The 19,326-nt window shown below is 38.0% G+C and overlaps 1 protein-coding gene across 1 annotated transcript; it reads left to right on the top strand.

Moving 5' to 3' along the window:
- The first annotated feature begins 252 nt into the window (after positions 1 to 252).
- On the top strand, positions 253 to 12,958 carry LOC149807355 (growth/differentiation factor 8-like). The gene is made up of 3 exons (XM_089965812.1): positions 253 to 1,104; positions 6,377 to 6,946; positions 8,304 to 12,958. Exons 1-3 carry the CDS (start codon positions 282 to 284, stop codon positions 8,507 to 8,509), a joined length of 1,599 nt encoding a protein of 532 aa, XP_089821938.1. The 5' UTR covers positions 253 to 281; the 3' UTR covers positions 8,510 to 12,958.
- Positions 12,959 to 19,326: the final 6,368 nt, after the last annotated feature.

Below are 19,326 nucleotides of genomic sequence, written 5' to 3'. Positions count from 1 at the left end.
ATGTATGTATGTATGTTAGCTTCTACATCAGGAATAAATGCTGCTATTGCTATATATTTTTATTGGTTACAACATGTATTTGCCACATTTTGCCGTACAGTACCCAAGTCATTCTATAAGCGTGCTAACCTTGAACGTGCAAAACCCTTTTCGATTGGTTATTTGGGACAGCGCCCACGTTTATATTCTGCAGTGATAGTTTTAACAGATGTGTGTATGATGTACTCCTGTAGGATTTGTGTAAACAGTCGTGTGATTGAATTTCAGAGTTGCTTTGAAGCATGGCTTTCCTTAGCTTAGCAGTTCTTACTTTTATTGTGGCAAATTATTTTGTTTGTTGTTATGACAAGGTTCATGTGAAACCTTTGAAAATAGACAAGAAAAAACACAATGATGAAGCTGGTAGAATGAGCTCTAAATTTCAAAATTTGGAGCAAAGGAAAGATTTTGAAACAAAAGATAGACATGATGATCGCCGAAAATGGATGTATGCCACAAGTGAGGAAGAAACCCAACTGCTCGATAGCAACAAGGGTATAATCACCGCAACTGAAAACATTGACACCACGACGTCAAATACATACGTCGCAGACATGAACCCTGATAGCCTTGATGCAGATTGGGACTTTCCAGACATCAATTCTGCAGAGAATGCATCATCCATTGATGATGTTGATTACAGTGAGTCTAATTTGGGTACTGCGCATTCGAGAAGTTCGGGTGCCTCTGGTTATAATGATTCTACAGTGAAAGAAAATTTCAACAGAGTTGAGAATAATTCAGAGACTGGCAATTTTCAAGGTGAAACATATGAAAAGACAAATTCAGTCGGAAACGAAACAGAACAGGCCAATCTGCATGAGTGTAGAAACTGTGACAATGAAAAGGGAAATAATGAATTCAAAATCTCCGTGGTTAAATACCAAATCCTGAAAAAGCTGCAGCTGTCAAGAGCTCCGGAACTAACGAAGGGAGAGGAACCAGTGATCCCGTTTGACTTTTACCTGGGAAATTTCTCCAGGGATGAGGAAAAGCCAGAGGACGAGACGGAAGCCGAGCTCTTTTATGCGAAAGCGAAACAGATTCTAGTTTTTGGCCAAGACGGTAGGAACAAGGCGTAGAAATCCTAATTTCTTTTCCAGCTTATTGCTTTCCCTCGTATATACTTTTTTGCTTGTATTTTGATACCCCGCCATGAATGTAACACGGGCCTATAATGTTACCCTTGTCCGTCCGTCTGTCACTACATGGTTTATGGTTTGCTTTTAGGTCAGTTTCTTATGCATCGTTTGTTCCAGTGACATGCTATTTCATACGTAATTGTGTCATGGCGAGTACCACACAACATCACGCTACTAAAATTAGTCACTGAGGCCTATATTTCGGCTTCAGTGACTTCGTTTACGAGTTTGCGTTTGAGTCAGTTTCACGTCATTATTCGCCACAGTGACCTGGAAGTTTGTATGTGGACATTTCTTGTGAGTATAATGGCACTCAACATAAATTAGGTCAATGTGCCCTATAATGTGTGTTTCAGTGACTTGGGTCCAGATTTGCATTTATGTCAGTCTTTCAGGCATTATTGGCAACGGAAGCATGCAGCTTAGTATGTGAATGCGGCTTAATGACTATAAACATCACACCAGAATTAGGTCACTGTGATTTATATTTCATGCTGTAAATATTCCGTTTAAGTTTTGCGTTTAGATCCATTTCTCGTGAATATTTGAGCACATAATCGTATAAAAGTGGGGAAAAGGGGGCAATGGGATTTTGTGAAGATGTATTTTTTTTTTCTCGTTATTCACCAAAATTAGGCCACCTTCAACTATGTTATATCATTTACTTCGGTTAAGCATTTGCATTTGGGTCACTTTCTCGTGAATTATTAGAGAAGAAACAGATAGTTTTGTGCGTGGCTGGTTAGTACAATGTCACCTTACTAAATCAGATCACTGTGAACTATAGTGTGTTACTGTGCCATGGGTTAATATTTACATTTAATGTCAGGTTCTCGGGCACTTTGACCACAGAGGCATGCAACTTGGTAGTTGAATGCTTCTTAGTGAGTATGAAACCATAAAAATAGGTCACTGTGACCTATATTTCAAACCTCAATGACTATGGGTAAGTGTTGAGTTTTGGTTGGTTTAGTCTAGTTGACTTCAGGATTGTACAAAACGTAAAAGGTGGGATGAATGAGCCGTCTTAATCTCCTAACACATTTCTAGTTTATGTTTTATTTTTTTTTATAGAAAAAAGAATACTGATTTGGTGTAATAGCACGACTGTTTCACATTCACTCTTATAAAAAGTTTTGATTTATCTTATATGACAACGTAGATGACAGTGCGTGAAAAAAAACCCCACAAACATATTATGTAATAGTCAGGATTCCCTCAGAATTATTATTGGGGGGGGGGGCCGGCGGAGGCAAACATTCAGTTGTCAGTTATTAAGTTTTATAGATGTAGGCCAAAACATGTTTCGAGGTGAAATCGGGGGGGGGGGGTGGCCTATTTGCGAGCGCCCAAGGTCGAAATCTGATAAACATTGTAAATTTTGTTGATAATCATTGTTCCAGGCAGTTGTATGAACCTTCGTACACAACCGCTAAGCACGTGTTAGTGAATGCATAAACATTATATTAGTGACATGTTACTTTACATCGAACATTCAGTAAAATTTATGGTTTAGGTAAACAACTCTCAAAGTATATGTAAAGGATGATTTTAACCGACTTTTACTTAACCAATTTGCATGACAATGAAATGACATGAGAGAGAGAGAGAGAGACAGAGACAGAGACAGAGAGAGAGATCTTGGTGATGAAGTAAGTCTAATAATACATGTACAGGTATTTTATTTCTTTGTTCGTCCCTTTGCATTCCTGCCAAAGAGAATTCATTGGCCTAATTAATTTCTACATATTTGTATTACCCGAAATTGAAATGTCACGGGATCGTAACCAAATTAAAACTAGAACGACTGAAAATGTTCTCCATTGCAGTCCAATGCCCACCCAAGTAGTTTTCACCCACCTCCAGACAGTGACACACTAGCTATATAAAATAAGTGCCATTCAATAGTTCTGGAGTAAATGCGGTGACTGACATACATTTAAACAGGAGATGGTGACATGGGCGCCCGCACATAGGGACAAGGGAGACACTTGGCCTACATCAGTCAAATTGTATAACTGATCACTACACTTCTGTCCCCACCCCACCCACCCCAAAAGTAAGTATGCTGGCGCTTTGGGTGGTGACTAGTTTGCCCTAAATGAAAATGGCGCGGATCTTCTATGTAGTATAGCTGGCACAGTGGCAAATATGAAAATCTTATCACTCAGGAGTATCAGAGATAGTTTCAATACTCAGCGGTAAAAAGAAGAATCTATCCTGCTGGAAATTCTTTTCAGCAAGTAGAGAGTCGATTCCTTCGAGGGATTCTTCTTATACTAGTCAAAGATAAATTAGAAATACTTTCTGTATGGATTATCATTAAAAAAATAAAGAAAAACGATTGCCAAAGTCAGCTTTCCAGCTTTTCACAAAACTTTTATGACCCAAATCGCTATCAGGTTGTCTGTTCCACGGTAAAAACTAAAAAGGTGAGAAAAAAAAAAGAAAAAAAAAGAAAACAAAATCCGATTGCATTAGTGTTATCTGAGTCAAAAGAGAAGCTCAAGGCGCAATTATATTCACACGTTCACACGTGCTTGTTTCAACACAATCATATTTATTTTCAAAGCGAATATCCGAGTACATACACTAACAAGTAACTCAAGTTTGGGTCTATGTCGTGTTAATTAAAATTAAAGAAAGAATCGTTCCAACATTCCCCAGAATAGCTCTGAGATCCTTCCATCTTGTTTTAAAATGTTTAAAATGACTGAGAACCTAAGCGTTAGGTTAGTAACCTGATAAATTCAAAGCGCCAACCCGCTTTTCTTCGCTTAAGACACGTGCTATTAGTAAGGGAGCCTTAATGCTATTAATACACGTGCTGTTAGTAAAAGAGCCTTGATGCTATTAATACACATACTGTTAGTAAGAGAGCCTTGATGCTATTAATACACATTCTTTTAGTAAGAGAGCCTTGATGCTATTAATACACGTGCTATTAGTACGAAAGCCTTGATGTTATTAATCCACGTGCTGTAGGTAAGAGGGCCTTGATGCTGCTAATACACGTGCTATTAATAAGAGAGCCTTGATACTATTAATACACGTGATATTAGTAAGGGAGCCTTGCTGCTATTAATACACGTGCTATTAGTAAGAGAACCTTGATGCTATTAATCCACGTGCTGTAAGTAAGAGGGCCTTGATGCTATTAATACACGGGCTATTAGTAAGAGAGCTTTGATGCTATTAATACACTTGCTATTAGTAAGAGAGCCTTGATGCTATTAACCCACGTGCTGTTAGTAAGAGGGCCTTGATGCTATTAATCCACGTGCTGTTAGTAAGAGGACCTTGATGCTGCTAATACACGTGCTATTTATAAGAGAGCCTTGATACTATTAATACACGAGATATTAGTAAGGGAGCCTTGATGCTATTAATACACGTGCTATTAGTAAGAGAACCTTGATGCTATTAACCCACGTGCTGTTAGTAAGAGAGCCTTGATGCTATTAACCCACGTGCTGTTAGTAAGAGGGCCTTGATGCTATTAATCCATGTGCTGTTAGTAAGAGGGCCTTGATGCTGCTAATACACGTGCTATTTATAAGAGAGCCTTGATACTATTAATACACGAGATATTAGTAAGGGAGCCTTGATGCTATTAATACACATGCTATTAGTAAGAGAGCCTTGATGTTATTAATACACGTGCTATTAGTAAGGGAGCCTTGATGCTATTAATACACGTGCTATTAGTAAGAGAACCTTGATGCTATTAATCCACGTGCTGTTAGTAAGAGGGCCTTGATGCTATTAATCCACGTGCTGTTAGTAAGAGGGCCTTGATGCTACCAATACACTAGCTACGATGTCATAGCCTCAACTTGATTTGTTGTGGTTGAGGCTACGAACTGATCCCATATCATGTAATGGAGCAAAAATAATCATCACTAAAGTCAGAAAAACAAACAGTGTAGAAATCAACTAAATAAGTATAATCATGTTGTGAAAGAAGTTTGGCTTATTTTGAATTTATTAAGCCCTTACACGATAAAATAAATTGGCATGGTTACTCTAACCTTATCCTGCCCGCCATGACAGATAACGCGAGACTCTCGCCGTGACCCCTTTTCTACGTAAGGCTTGCCAGAACATATTTTGGATATTCTACGCTTAATTATTATCAATCAAGTGCGAATAATCGCTTCTTGGTTGAATTTCAAAGTTGCCAATAAACCCTATTTACTTTTAATGCGCAGAATTTCTGACCAAACGGCGCCAAATTTTTACTACGATTTGTTTACATTTCCAAATAAGGCGTCAATGTCCTTATATGGCACACAAACAAACGAGGCTGAGAACGGAAGTAATCATTATTTGAAATAACATGGCGGACGATCTAAACGAAAATATCGGCTGAAAAAAGTAAACGAGATTTTACAACTATTTCTTCAATGATTTTCGATACTTCCGGTATTAAATAAGAGGACTACTCTATTTATTGGATTATTTGCAAGGAATTTGTTTAAAGTGTTATTATTAGGCTAAAAGAGCGCCGGGTGTGATTCACACCCGGCTTGCTCCATTAACACGTATATGCTCATGTTAGTACCCTGTCCACGAGGAACGAGTAAGGGTACTAATATTAGTACTACTAATACACGTGCTATTTATAAGAGGGCCTTGATACTATTAATACACGAGATATTAGTAAGGGAGCCTTGATGCTATTAATACACGTGCTATTAGTAAGATAGCCTTGGTGCTATTAATACACGTGCTATTGGTAAGGGAGCCTCGATTTTATTAATACACGTGCTGTTAGAGAGCATTGCTGCTATTAATCCACGTGCTATTAGTAAGAGAGCCTTGATTTTATTAATACACACACACACATAAATCAAGGCTCCCTTACATTAGTAAGGGAGCCTTGATTTTATTCACACACACACACACACACACACACACACACACACACACACACGTGTGTGTGTGTGTGTGTGTGTGTGTGTGTGTGTGTGTGTGTGTGTGTGTGTGTCGAAGAAGTCATGAAATTCATTCGAGGAATTCAATCTATCCGTGGTCCTGTTTCGTAAGTAATAACGCAAAGTATTTGTCCTTGTCGAGATTTATTTGTCATCCACTATTTTCAGTCAGAAAACACTCTTCAGTTCTTTACTGCTGTTGTTTTGTGTTGTTGCTCCTTTTATGTTTTTAAATATCACTTTTTTCTCTTTTTATAGTGACACATAAGTGTGTCCATAAGAAGGCCACGGGATGTTATACTTTCAAACTAGATGATAAGAATATTGATCCGTCAACCGTAAGCGCCGTTTATCTTTGGATCTATAAACAAGCGGATTTGAACGACCATTACATACAAACTTTTATGGTTTCCGAACTTGGTATGACGTACGACTTTTATGGAAACCGGACACTTCGCAATCGGAATATTGTCAAGCGTCTTGAAACGTCTCTAAAGTACGGATGGATGAAGATTTATGTCCGTAGAACCGTGGTTCGCTGGCTTCAAAAGCCAGCTAGAAATAAGGGTCTTTCAGTGATATGCAAAACTTGTCAGAGACAGAGTTACAAAACGATTTTTGGATCCAAGGAAGGTCACAAGCCGATCCTAGTTTTTGATATTCAGGACAAACGTCATTTTCTGGCGCGTTCAAAGAGAGAGGCAGCGTGTATTGGCGGAAACTGTTGCAGAAGAGAAAGTTTGAATATAAACTTTGAAGCCATTGGATGGAATTTTATTTTATACCCCAAAAGTGTAAACACTTATTATTGCACAGGATCATGTGAAGGTAAGGTATAATCACTTCAGTCACTATCCACAATTTTTTGCGCCATTACTGCTACTACTACCACTATCATCCAAACATTCATTACTTCCAACAGCAATACCACATAACAACAACTACAACTACTACAACTACTAGTATAATTACCATTAGTGCTGTGAAATTTGTCAGAATTATATTAAAATCCCAGTAGCCAGAATAAATTTGTTATAATTTTGTATCTGATACCTCTAACTCAAAAAGAAGTTTCATGCCAGAGACGTTGCCAGTTTAATGACTATTACAGAAAACCTTGTCATAAAGCTTTTGTCAGTTTAAAGCAATATAGTACTGTGATGTCACCCTTGTTTATTAACGTAAAAATGGTTTTGAATATTATTACGACTTTATGATCTTAAACTAAGTAATAGAAAAGACCGAAAACCAACAAGATTTGTAAAATTCAACAAATATTGTATTACCCTAGAATACAAAGTGAAATTGAAAACGAACTTAAAATATTGCGAATCAAATCCCAAATAATCCTAATATTACTAACACAAGTCGTAATGAATAAAGTTCTGAATAAACTTTAGTGGTATCCCAAAACATTCCCAACGTTGAAGGTGTTAATGTGCCTGTAGTGGCATGTGGTCTCTAATGTACTAATGTACCAACGGTCTGAATTGTAATGATGTGTCAACAGTCTTTTGTTGAATCACATTAATATAATCCATGGTTTTCTTGTTTGAATTCACTATAATTCCAAGTTAATGTCAACTTTCCAAGAATATTATTGAGCACTTTGTGTTTCCAGAAAAGAATAATTTGAATTAAATAATTTCACACAAATCAAAATACTGAATACTAAAATGATTGATTTCTGCCCAGATGTTATCGCAGGAGTAAATATTTTTTTCCAGTAAACAAGATTATTTAAAAAACGCTTAAACACAAAAGAAGTTCCCAGATGTGGGTCAAAAGTTAAATTCTAGAACAGTCTGAATTATAATTAGAAGGTCTGTTACTAAAATTATACTAAAGAGCATGATAAACATAATGTCCTTTACTCAGATTAAGATAATGATCATAATATTTAGTTGTTTACAGAATACAAAAATAAATTATTCTGGGGAGGTAGACAATGAACTTGATTGTGGACAAAGTCAGTTACAAAATAAAATTTTATATAACCCATAACATATAATGGATTTTACAAAATTAAGAAATAATGCAAATTAAATATACAGAGCAATATGCTTGTGTAATTTGACAAAAATCTGACCGAAATTTAGACATGCAGTTTATATATGCCAGTAGGATCAAAAGCTAGTATATTGTGTGGAACTTATGTTTCCCCTTTTCTTCTACTTCACTTCAGGAGTCTTAGCCGCCCATTACAACCACACAAAAGCCGTGCAAGGTCTAAGATACAATTCACCGGCGTACACTGGGATGGATCTGCAGCCGTGCTGTTCTCCAGTCGCCTGGCTCCGTCCTCAGAGTCTTCTGTATCAGGACAACGAGGGAGCTGTCAGAAAGGCAGACGTGCCAGACCTTATTGTAGGCGCATGCGGTTGTACATAAAGCTAGAAAACTGGGAAGGAAACCATCAACAGCATTATTAATCAACTTTGTGAAATGGTATCCTCAATGAAATGTTCTCTCTTGTTGCAGGTGCAAATTATAACATACCGAAGACGCTTATCGAAGATAATGTCATGTTTTTGTAATCCTGGCCATCATATACGTGTACGTACACCTAATGTGCGTGTGGATGCGCCATTAACGTCGTTATCATCATTAACATTCCTTCTCTTTTGTTGTGGGGTTAATCTATCAGAACCTTACACGGTTTGGTAAGTTTAAACGTTTTGACGAAACTCGGCAGTGGGAACGGGGTGGGGGTGGGGACGGAACTTGTAACCCAGTAGCGAATTCTGTCTCGATTGTTACAACAAGTTCTTGAAAACTAAAAAGTCCTATCAGTATCATAAATCTTCCTCGATCAATTACGAACTACATAATTTTACCTTCAAAAATGGGCTACACAAAACAATAAACTGCACTGCACTTAGTCAGTACGTATTATTTAGTTTTTAATGTTCGATTGCATCGTACGTCAGGAAACTTACAACTATACGGTCAAACCAGTTGGAACTAGCTTGATTATATATATATATATATATATATATATATATATATATATATATATATATATATATATATATATATATATATATTGTTTAAGAATTTGTCTTCTATTTATTTGCATTTTAAACTACTTGATGTTTGATGTAATAGAAACTCAGTGTATTTTGATTAGAAGTAAAAAGGAGTACAGTGCAATTTGCTCTTTTGCTTTATCAGATATATAAATTCGCCAAGAAATGGGAAAAGGAGAGAAATAATCGAAGTTTTGAAGCTTATCCTTGAGGTGTAAACAGTACCTCTTTAACAATAGTTATGTAGGGGTGACTGCTCATGTCAGGTGTATTTAATTCCTATATTATTATTGTATTATTATTATTATTATTATTAACAAACCAAAGATCTAATTGCAGCGACCGAACAAAACAAAAAGCAATATCACTGCGCGAATCTGATTTGAGGTCGTTACACCAATATTTCTAAGGATGTCAAGACGACCATCGCTGTCAATGAAGTGTTTTATCTAACGCGCTACTATACTTTTCCTCTACTTAAACTAACAACCACACAGTCATGATACCAATTGTACACTTGTATGTTTTTACTTACGTCACATTATTATGAATTATCAGTATTCAGTTCAAAGCCGTAGATCTGTACTTTATTCCAAATAATATAAAACAGAACCCAAGTATTCCTATCTCTAATTACCAAATACCGATAGGGCAGACTATCCCAATAAATCTGTATATTAATGGAGAATTCATTAAACTGCTGCAACAAATTCACGTGAATACGATTAAAAATGACGTCTGGCAAATTACTCGGATTGAAAAATATCTTAACACCAATTTCCTATAATCAAACACGTGATCACTAAACAGTCGCATCTATAAAGGGAGAGGTAAATACAACTAACACATACATTATGTTTGTTACATATTTTAGGTTTGTTCCATTATTATTATTATTATTATTGTTAGCGGTAGTGGTAGTAGTAGTTACATGAATATCAATATTATTGCACATCAATGCAAATTACACATATGCATGGACCGATGGCTGTATGATATATAATGATTAAATAAAAGTGTAATGATAGTAATTCGGACATTGCCAGTTGCAAATTTCATTTTCTGTTTAATATGGTTTTTAAAAATTTCACGATATCCTTTATGAAACTGTAAGAGTATCCGCTAGTTATCTGTTGCAATTCACGATAATATCTTTTCAAAATAATGCTTTTATTTCAAAAACAGATTAGTACTCCTCAAGAGCGATTAGTAGAGTAGTTATTTCTTTAACACCGGCGCTTTTCCTTTTTAAAAATGTTTCCTAAGACAAACAAGACTTCTTAAAGTATTGTACAATTGTAATAAAACATCAAGGGAAAATGTCGAGTCTTAAAGAGTAGAATTTACATATGCTGCAAGGTATGATTTATGTTTACCTTTGCTGGGTTGGTCAACCACAAGATTATGTAATGTACATGATTTATATTTACCTTGCTGGGTTGATCAACCACCAGATTATGTAATGTACATGATTTATGTTTACTTGCTGGGTCGGCCAACAACAAGATTATGTAATGTACATGATTTCTGTTTACTTGCTGGGTCGGTCAACCACCAAATTATGTAATGTACATGATTTCTGTTTACGATGCTGGGTCGGCCAACCACCAGATTATGTAATGTACATGATTTATGTTTACTTGCTGGGTCGGCCAACAACAAGATTATGTAATGTACATGATTTCTGTTTACTTGCTGGGTCGGTCAACCACAAGATTGTGTAATGTACATGATTTATGTTTACCTTGCTGGGTCGGCCAACCACAAGATTGTGTAATGTACATGATTTATGTTTACCCTGCTGGGTCGGTCAACCACCAGATTATGTAATGTACATGATTTCTGCTTACCTTGCTGGGTCACCAGATTGTGTTATGTACATGATTTATATTTACCTTGCCGGGTCGGTCAACCACCAGATTATGTAATGTACATGATTTATCTTTACCTTGCTGGATCGCCTAACCACCAGATTATCTAATGTACATGATTTATTTGTATCTGGCCGGGTCGGCCAACCACCAGATTATGTAATGCACATGATTTCTGTTTGCTTGCTGGGTCGGTCAACCACCAGATTATGTAATGTACATGATTTGTGCACGTTCTGGCAATCGAATAGGTTAGTGACCACTCGGAATCTCTCTTGTGCTGTATAGATCATAGAAAAAAGGTTAATTTAGGAGTTCTGTTAAAATTCAGTTCAAGATATTGCTTCTGTATCACGTGGTATTCATTTTTGTACAATAGAAGGCTTATATTAAAAAAAGAATATATTTTAAGGTGTTTTATTACATAAAAAATATTTCGTAGATATAATGTTAGATTCAGATTGCTGTATCGTGGTCATCCTTCATGTTTGCGTAATCAATAGGACTAACTATGGAAGAGAAAATCAATAATTTCATTGCTGCAAGAAAAGAAATCAACATCATATATTAGTAATGTTAAAATACAAAGATATTTATTTTTTACGATCTCGAGCTTCATGCAAACACTGGGTCCTGTGATACTGTAAGAATTCAGCAATCAGATTCATATAACTAAAGTTAGTCAACCGTAAATATGTATTCGACCGTCATTTACTGAATCGAGAATAGCGGCATACTTCCGAAGAACAGTATTTTCACTGTCTCTGAGCACCATTAAGATGTCTGAAAAGTAGTCATAACAGTGCATTGACTATCAGTATTTGGCAGTAAACTGGTTAGTGGTGGTTGTATGATGGTATTAATCTATACTCGTGATTTTAGCAATGTGCATTTCAAAGTGTGCTACCTAATTTATTTGGTGTTTTGACGGACGTCGCGAAAGTTTGTTCGCAACGCTCCTTTGAAGCACTACAGGGCATTTAGGTTTGTGTATAACAACATCAGCGAATTAAAATAGGAGATTACATATTCTATATTACAAAGATTCGATGCCATTTCAGATCCTTTTTTAACAATAAAAATATACTTCTCTGTAATCTTCACTTCAAAACGCGGTCGTTCCAGCGAGTCACCGTTTGGGTACAAATACATGAATCGGAAAATTATACCTGCACTATCAGTAAATACAGACACGGAACCAACGGCGTGCTGATTGAGACAAAAATGTGAGGGAATTCTTAACTCAACATCGTTTTGTTTATTAAATCATTCCTGTAACAAGTAGCTGGAAAAATACCTTTGGTAACCTTGAGGTATAATCAAGGATGGTCTTATGCATATTATGGTCACGTGAGCCGACGTGTTGCGAGCATCGTATCAGACAGGGTGGGCTACAGTGTTTTGTTCCGGGAAAGATGCTTTGTTTCCATTGCCTGGGCACAATAGAACCTTTGTGTTGCTGTGCCGTAAAACATCAAACCAGACTAAACAAACAAAAAAAAAAAACAAAAAAAAAAAAACAAAAAAAAAACCTGCGTTGTAATGTATTCGGTTAGAAAATAAAAAGTATATTAGTTTCTCAATATGAAAATGAATTATTTTATTCTATATTTTCATTTTGCACATTAAAATGACGGTGTGTGAATGTATCAGATGTTGTGAACCGGAAGTTTGTGTATATATAAGAAAATTAACGTTTGTGTTATTGTTTAAATGCCATTTCAATGCAAATGACCATGTGATCTCGGTGCACTTAGTAATAATTTAGATTTCATGCACTATTTCATTCAGTAGTGTGTTTGATAAAGAGACTTTTATGTATACACATGTATAAAGATTGAGTTGCGTAACCAATGTAAATGCACCATATTATCTGTAATTGATTTTACTATATGCAATTATTATTATTAGTACTGTTATTAAACTGCAATGTTCACGAACTGTAGTCTGTATCTTATAAATATTATCTTTTGGTCATGGTAATTTAACAGATAATTCTTATTACTAGCTCCATTACAATTTAAATAAATGAACCCACTACCTATTTTCTCAAGATTAACACAAATGTTAAACTATAGCAAGGTTCTCTCTCTCTCTCTCTCTCTCTCTCTCTTTCTCTCTCTCTCTCTCTCTCTCTCTCTCTCACACACACACTCACACACACACACACACACACACACACGAGTGCAAGCACATGCACAAACAGAGCATAAAAACACAACCACCATACAAATATCGCTTAGCTTACGAGTCCAAATTACGAGTCCAAATTACGACCTCTGTAAAGTCATGCCGAAATGCATACGTATCAGCTTACAAATCGTAGATGGGGTGGCATGGGAATGGGTTGTGGGGTGGCATGGGAATGGCCTGACAGATTGTGGTATGGGAATGGGCCGGGTGATTGTGCCATAGGAATGGGCTGGGTGCGGTGGTAATAGAACGAGCTGGTGCGGGTGGCATGTGAGTGGGCTTGGTGAGGGTACCATCTGAATGGGCTTGGTGGGGGTGGCATGTGAATGGGCTGGGCGGAGTTGGAACACAAACCGTTGGAATGGGCTGGGTGTGGGTGGCATGGGAATGGACTTAGTGAAGGTGCCATGGAATGGGCTGGGTGGTGGTGGCATAGCATTTCTGTGGATGATGAAGAGCAGGAGCAAGGAGCAGGGTCTAATTTCAAGTACAAACAAAAAGATCAGCAGCCACTGACAAAAAACAATATAAATTGCTTCTCTCAAGATTAAAGAAAACTACAGCGAATAAATTTGGCGTCATCTCAAGGCTATTCTGTAACTCTTCTAAATTATGCGTTTCCTGAAGTCAGAATATATAACGTTCGAAATATTCGCGGATACGGGGTTAGGATTATCAAAGCGTGAAGCTGTCTTGTAGATAAGAAAATAGCTATTTATCTCGGTTAGATAAACGATATATCCTTCCTCAGTGTAAAGTTAGAGGATTTCGCATAATGAAATTCGGCTATGGTGTTCACACACAAGCCATCAATGAGGTGACGGACTTAATAAAAATTTTTTACCTGAATGCAGCACTTCTGGGGTAGAATATTTACTTAAGTTAAAAGGAAAACATTATTAAAGATCAGTACAAATACAGAGAACTACTTCAGTCTGAAATGTTATAAAGGGTTAATTAATATCTGCAAATTGTCTTTCCATGTTTGGGAGGCGTTATGGTTCTGTGGTTAGCATTCTGGACTCGTGGACGAAACGGTGCTCGTTCGAATCCTGCCATCGGATCAACCTTTGTCGCTAGAATAGCGTGTCCTTAGGGAAAGCACATTACTGCAATTGCCTTGACACTAAATAACCTACTGGTGTTCTTGTACCGTACAACGCCAAATCAACAACATTCCAACCATAGGCACAAGACGGAATTAGCGGAATTAGTATAAATTCATGAACTGTTTATAATACATTAAGATCCATAGAATTCCGTTCTCATTGTATACATATTGGATTAAAAAGGCTTTTAATGTATTCTTTGGTACCTATTAGTATTCATCTTAAATACAATTCGACATAACAGACTTTGTTATCTTAAATATAAGAGTACACACTTTGCTTATATCCACAATCCATACATGTTAATATTCCCTGAGCCATTTTCTGTAATCATTAGGTATCACGTTAATGGCATTTTTTGTGATTGAATACAGTCTTGGATCTTGATAAACTAAGACTGGGTTGGGTCAGCCTAAAGTAAACTGTTGGCATCGTAAGCTCTGCACAAATATATATATATATATATATATATATATATATATATATATATATATATATATATATATATATATATATATATATATATAGCTGTACATTTAGATGCACTTTGCAGCAATGAATTTTCTATAATCTACCACACACAAGAAACAGCAAACATTTGATCCGGACTACATCAGCCCATTTTTCATCAAGGTTTTACTGTGAGAGTACGAAAAACTTTTTTATACAAAAACAAGGCTATGCTATGATAGTATGCATAAATTCAAGGTTCTGATATGATAGCACGTAAAACAACGTCACTAATAATAAAATCCTGAAAGCCTACACACTGTACGTCAGATATTTAAGCTAAGTTTGCCAGTGACTTTGTTTTATATATGCAAGAGGGTTAAGTTGTTTTTAAGTTAAATTTGGTTGTGACATTTACACACAAACATAGGCATACACAAACATAAAACACACACCGTGGCAATTATATTACCCAATATTTGTCTACTCGATGAGATTTGTTTTGAACCATTGATAGTTTTATATATTCAGGACAACCGCACCTCCCGGGTCCAGCTTTGCAACAAACACACATCTGGTCCAAATACTCCTTTGATCTTTTAATGGTGAAAATCCTAAAAGGTGCTCGTTGGTTTTCATCTCTTAATCCTCCTCCATCAATAGTTCTTGCTGCCGCTCCTTCTCCTCCTATTCATTTTGTCTCAGACTCTCTTGGAGTTTCATCCAGATCTGGCTGAGACATTGAAATCTCTCTCCTTCTTCAGACGCTCCCCTTCCCTTCTCTCTTCAACCCCATGCTCCCTTGATTTTCAACACTTTTTCGTCAATGACTTCTTTACGAACTCCTTCGCTATTTTCAATGAGGTTTTCCTCTTTGTATGTGTCTCTTGTTGCGGTAACACCATCACCTCTATCCGACCCAGAAGATGTTACTCTCTCTCTCTCTCTCTCTCTCTCTCTCTCTCTCTCTCTACCAAATTGATGCTTCCCTCAAGTTTCCACTCTGATACCTTCAGTCATTTTTTGTCTCTACAGGAATAACGATGAATGGCATGATTCCTTTCTCGTGTTAGGCCCTTCGGACATGTAGGTCATGTTAAAAGTTTTATTAAACATAAGTAGTATAGGAAAATGGGGGTTATGGGCCACCTTTATCACTACGTGATAAATAAGTGTCCAGAAAAGTCCCCATGGATCTATAATACTGATAGATAGGGATTCTGGGCAAGTGGCTTTTTTGCTTGACTTTATTTTAAGGGGGATTCTGGCTCACTCTATTAGAAATGTGGTTTTGTAATAGAATGTCTCTTCCGTATTATCCTTGGAGTGTAGATAAATTGGGACTGAGAGATGAGATAAAAGATCCATGGTTTGAATTCGATGAGGAGGAAATGGTTGAAGCGTGCGAAGGAGTTGATAGCATACGCGAATAAGGATCTGAGTTGTGTGCCTGAGATGATTTGCTGTGAAGAGAGCTGAGAGGAGGAGAATGATGAGTGGATGAACCATATATCGACGATGTCCACGACGATAACTCTGCATCGTGTAAAATGCTCTCGTGCGGGGTTATGCAGTTCCTCTGCGACATCTTTCATTACGCAAATACAAGACATACCTATGCCCAGCTTATGTTTTGTGCCAATGATACGTTTTCTTAAACTTTTAGGCTTGAGTGCTGTTAAGTCCCTCGCCATGACTCGATCGCATCCCGCTTTATCATCGGGATGATCTCTGTAACAGATATCGTGATGTATCGCGATGGCATCGACGCAGTTATAGGGCTCATGACCTGGCAGTGGCTGATCATTTGCATACAGTTGTTGTTCTAAGGAATTACATGACCCCGTATATGTATGTCCTGGAAGCGTACTTCCACCCCGAGGTTTGGGTAGCATTTCGATGAGAGCATGGACATCCATGGCTCCACCGAGTATTTGTAGATGTCGACATCTTTTACAGTCTCCCACACACATATTTCTTTCCACGCGAAGGTCCTCGCAGCTCATATAGAGTTCGCAGTGTCTGCAAAGATGCATTTTGTATACAAAGTCATGATACTAAGCTTTACGGGTGACAACTTGTGCTTTTTTAAAACCACACAAGGCGCATCTCGACTTAATAATGTGTCGATGATATCTTGTGGTCACCTCGACGGGGTCGACACTCCGTTTTGGTTCTACACTTCAGACATCAACAGATCATGATGGTTATATGAGAAGTGGATAATGTTTTGTATTTTTCAGATATATCACCAATTCAACGGGGGATTGTCCCTCCAACAGTTTTGGATGTAGTCGATGATACAAGTTAACCAAATAGTCCAGTGAGACTTGCGTACCTGTATCCAAGCCTTGATGCTTCTGCATGGCTTCCATCAGCATCACGGAAGCACGATAATATTTTCGGGTAGCAGCGGTGAAGTTGCATTCGAGTTCTCGCCCCGGATATTGTCTGGAGTTGCTGCGGACGTGAATACGAGAGAGATTGACGTTATTAAAATGTGGGGGTTTTTTTTGGTTTGATTAGCGTGCTGATTAGCTAGCTGAAAAGCCACGAACACGTGTCTTGAGAGGCGAGAAATTTTGGCATGTAAATGCGGTGTTGTTCGAAGTACAGTTTCTTGGTGAATCTGGCAAACGTTGTATCCAGTTCGAGCATGTGCGTTGTCGAGGGTGTGATTTTAGGCATCCAAAGCGACAACCACGTCATGTTGAATTTTCCATCGTCGACACAGTCTGCTCGATAAATCTACTGAGCGAGTAAGTCTCTTTCCAGCACCAGAGTATGCTTGACGCCTCTGGAGATGGTACGGATATTTCAACACACGCTGAAGATGCTGCTGTGAGGAAGCATCGTACAGATCTCCTGACCAATATCGGTCAGAGCACGTCGAGCTGCGAATCCAACGTTGTAAGTAGAGAAACGTGCCGTGCCAGCGTGGAAGCGATAGCGTTTTTCACCACGACAGATCATGCAGCGTTGGTTGTTATATCCGCTAAAATATACGCATCTGCTTCTGCATGAGCAAGTCTGTATGCTATAATGTTAGCGGCGTCTGTCAGAGTCAGCGCAGCGGCTTTGACTGGGGTTGCACTCGTGCGAAATTCGTTGCTGACCACATCTAGCAATTGATTTCTTCCACGGTCTGATTGTTCCACTGGTACTGCACAGACTTGAATAACGACCATCCGTTATTTTGGAGCGCGAGTTGTGCATAGGCTGCATAGTTTCCGACTGCCACAGTTTTTATTTTGCCGCGGATTTTCCAGAAAGGCCTTATGGGGAAGCAGGTACACATCTTCGTCACGTGTCTCTGTTTTTCGATGGGTACTCGCGTTGTCTCTATATTTCATTAAATCTCGAATACATGATGCCATGCTATAATACTGTTATAAAAAATAACCATAATCTTTTTGATCCATATCCAGACATGATAGCACCTACAGATGGTTGTGTACTCAGTGTACCAAGTTTTCTATCCAGGTCCTGTAAAATTCTTTCGGATCGGTAGCTGAGGACTCCTGCGATTTTCTCAAAAGCCTGCTTGGCCAACCTGGACAGATCTGCAAGCATCGCTGCTGTCATGATTTTGCTGATTATTTTTTGTCCTACAGCTGTTCCCACAGCAGAGGCTGATCCTTTAACTACCGCTTCGGCTGCCCTGAGGGCTATGGGTGCGACTTTGCAGGCAATGCCTGGAACGGCTGCTCATATGGAATAAAACAATGTGGATAAAAATCCACCTACGATTTTACGTCGATGTACTCGTGAAGGTTTCATAGCTGATTTATTTTATCTGCGAACATTTTTTTTATATTCCGCTTTGCGTCTCACATGCAAATAATAGGTAATTCTTTCACTTTTATTATCGACTGCATTTCCAGACTGATCGGTCAACCACACGGTGATTTCCGAGATCGCGTATGTGTTCAGGATGGCATAGTAAATGTAAGGATTAGGATGAATTTGCATGAGTGATCCTGGAGGCACGTTAATCGACGTGGAATAAATCACGTTAGAGGTTGAGCCTACTATAGATAAGAATCCCTGAGCGATCGAGCAGTTGATGAGGAGGATGTTCACATCGGTGATATTGACGATCAGATCTCCTTCCTACGCTCCATTTTGAGCAAAAGAAGTCTCCGCTTTCAGTCCCACAAGAGATCCGATTGAGTTGGTGATGTCAAATCGTACGATGTAAATTTCCGAAAGGGTGATTCTAGTACGAAGTGTAGAATAATTCGGTTCAATTTTAATATTTTCAGATACAGTTCCTGTCGGAGTAATCGGTCGGGAGATTTCCGTGGTGATATCAGTTATGTTGCATCATCCTGGAGAGATAGTGATCGTTTTTTGCTGAAGCGCGACTACATACGATTTTTGTTGACAGTGATGGTAAAGAAGCTATTCCAGAGTTAAGCGAATATTAAGGCGATTTCGTACAACGGCTGCTAGTCGAGTTCCAGCGAAAGATTATACCTCACCGTGGACGTGACCGATCTCGAATCAAACAATGGCATAGCGTCAACGAGAGCCATTCTATATCAAGTCCTCAT

This window comes from Sinohyriopsis cumingii, chromosome 1 (genome assembly GCF_028554795.1).
Source record: "Sinohyriopsis cumingii isolate HCF-2022 chromosome 1, ASM2855479v2, whole genome shotgun sequence".
NCBI lineage: Eukaryota > Metazoa > Mollusca > Bivalvia > Unionida > Unionidae > Sinohyriopsis > Sinohyriopsis cumingii.
This window is presented reverse-complemented; position numbering and strand designations above follow the sequence as displayed.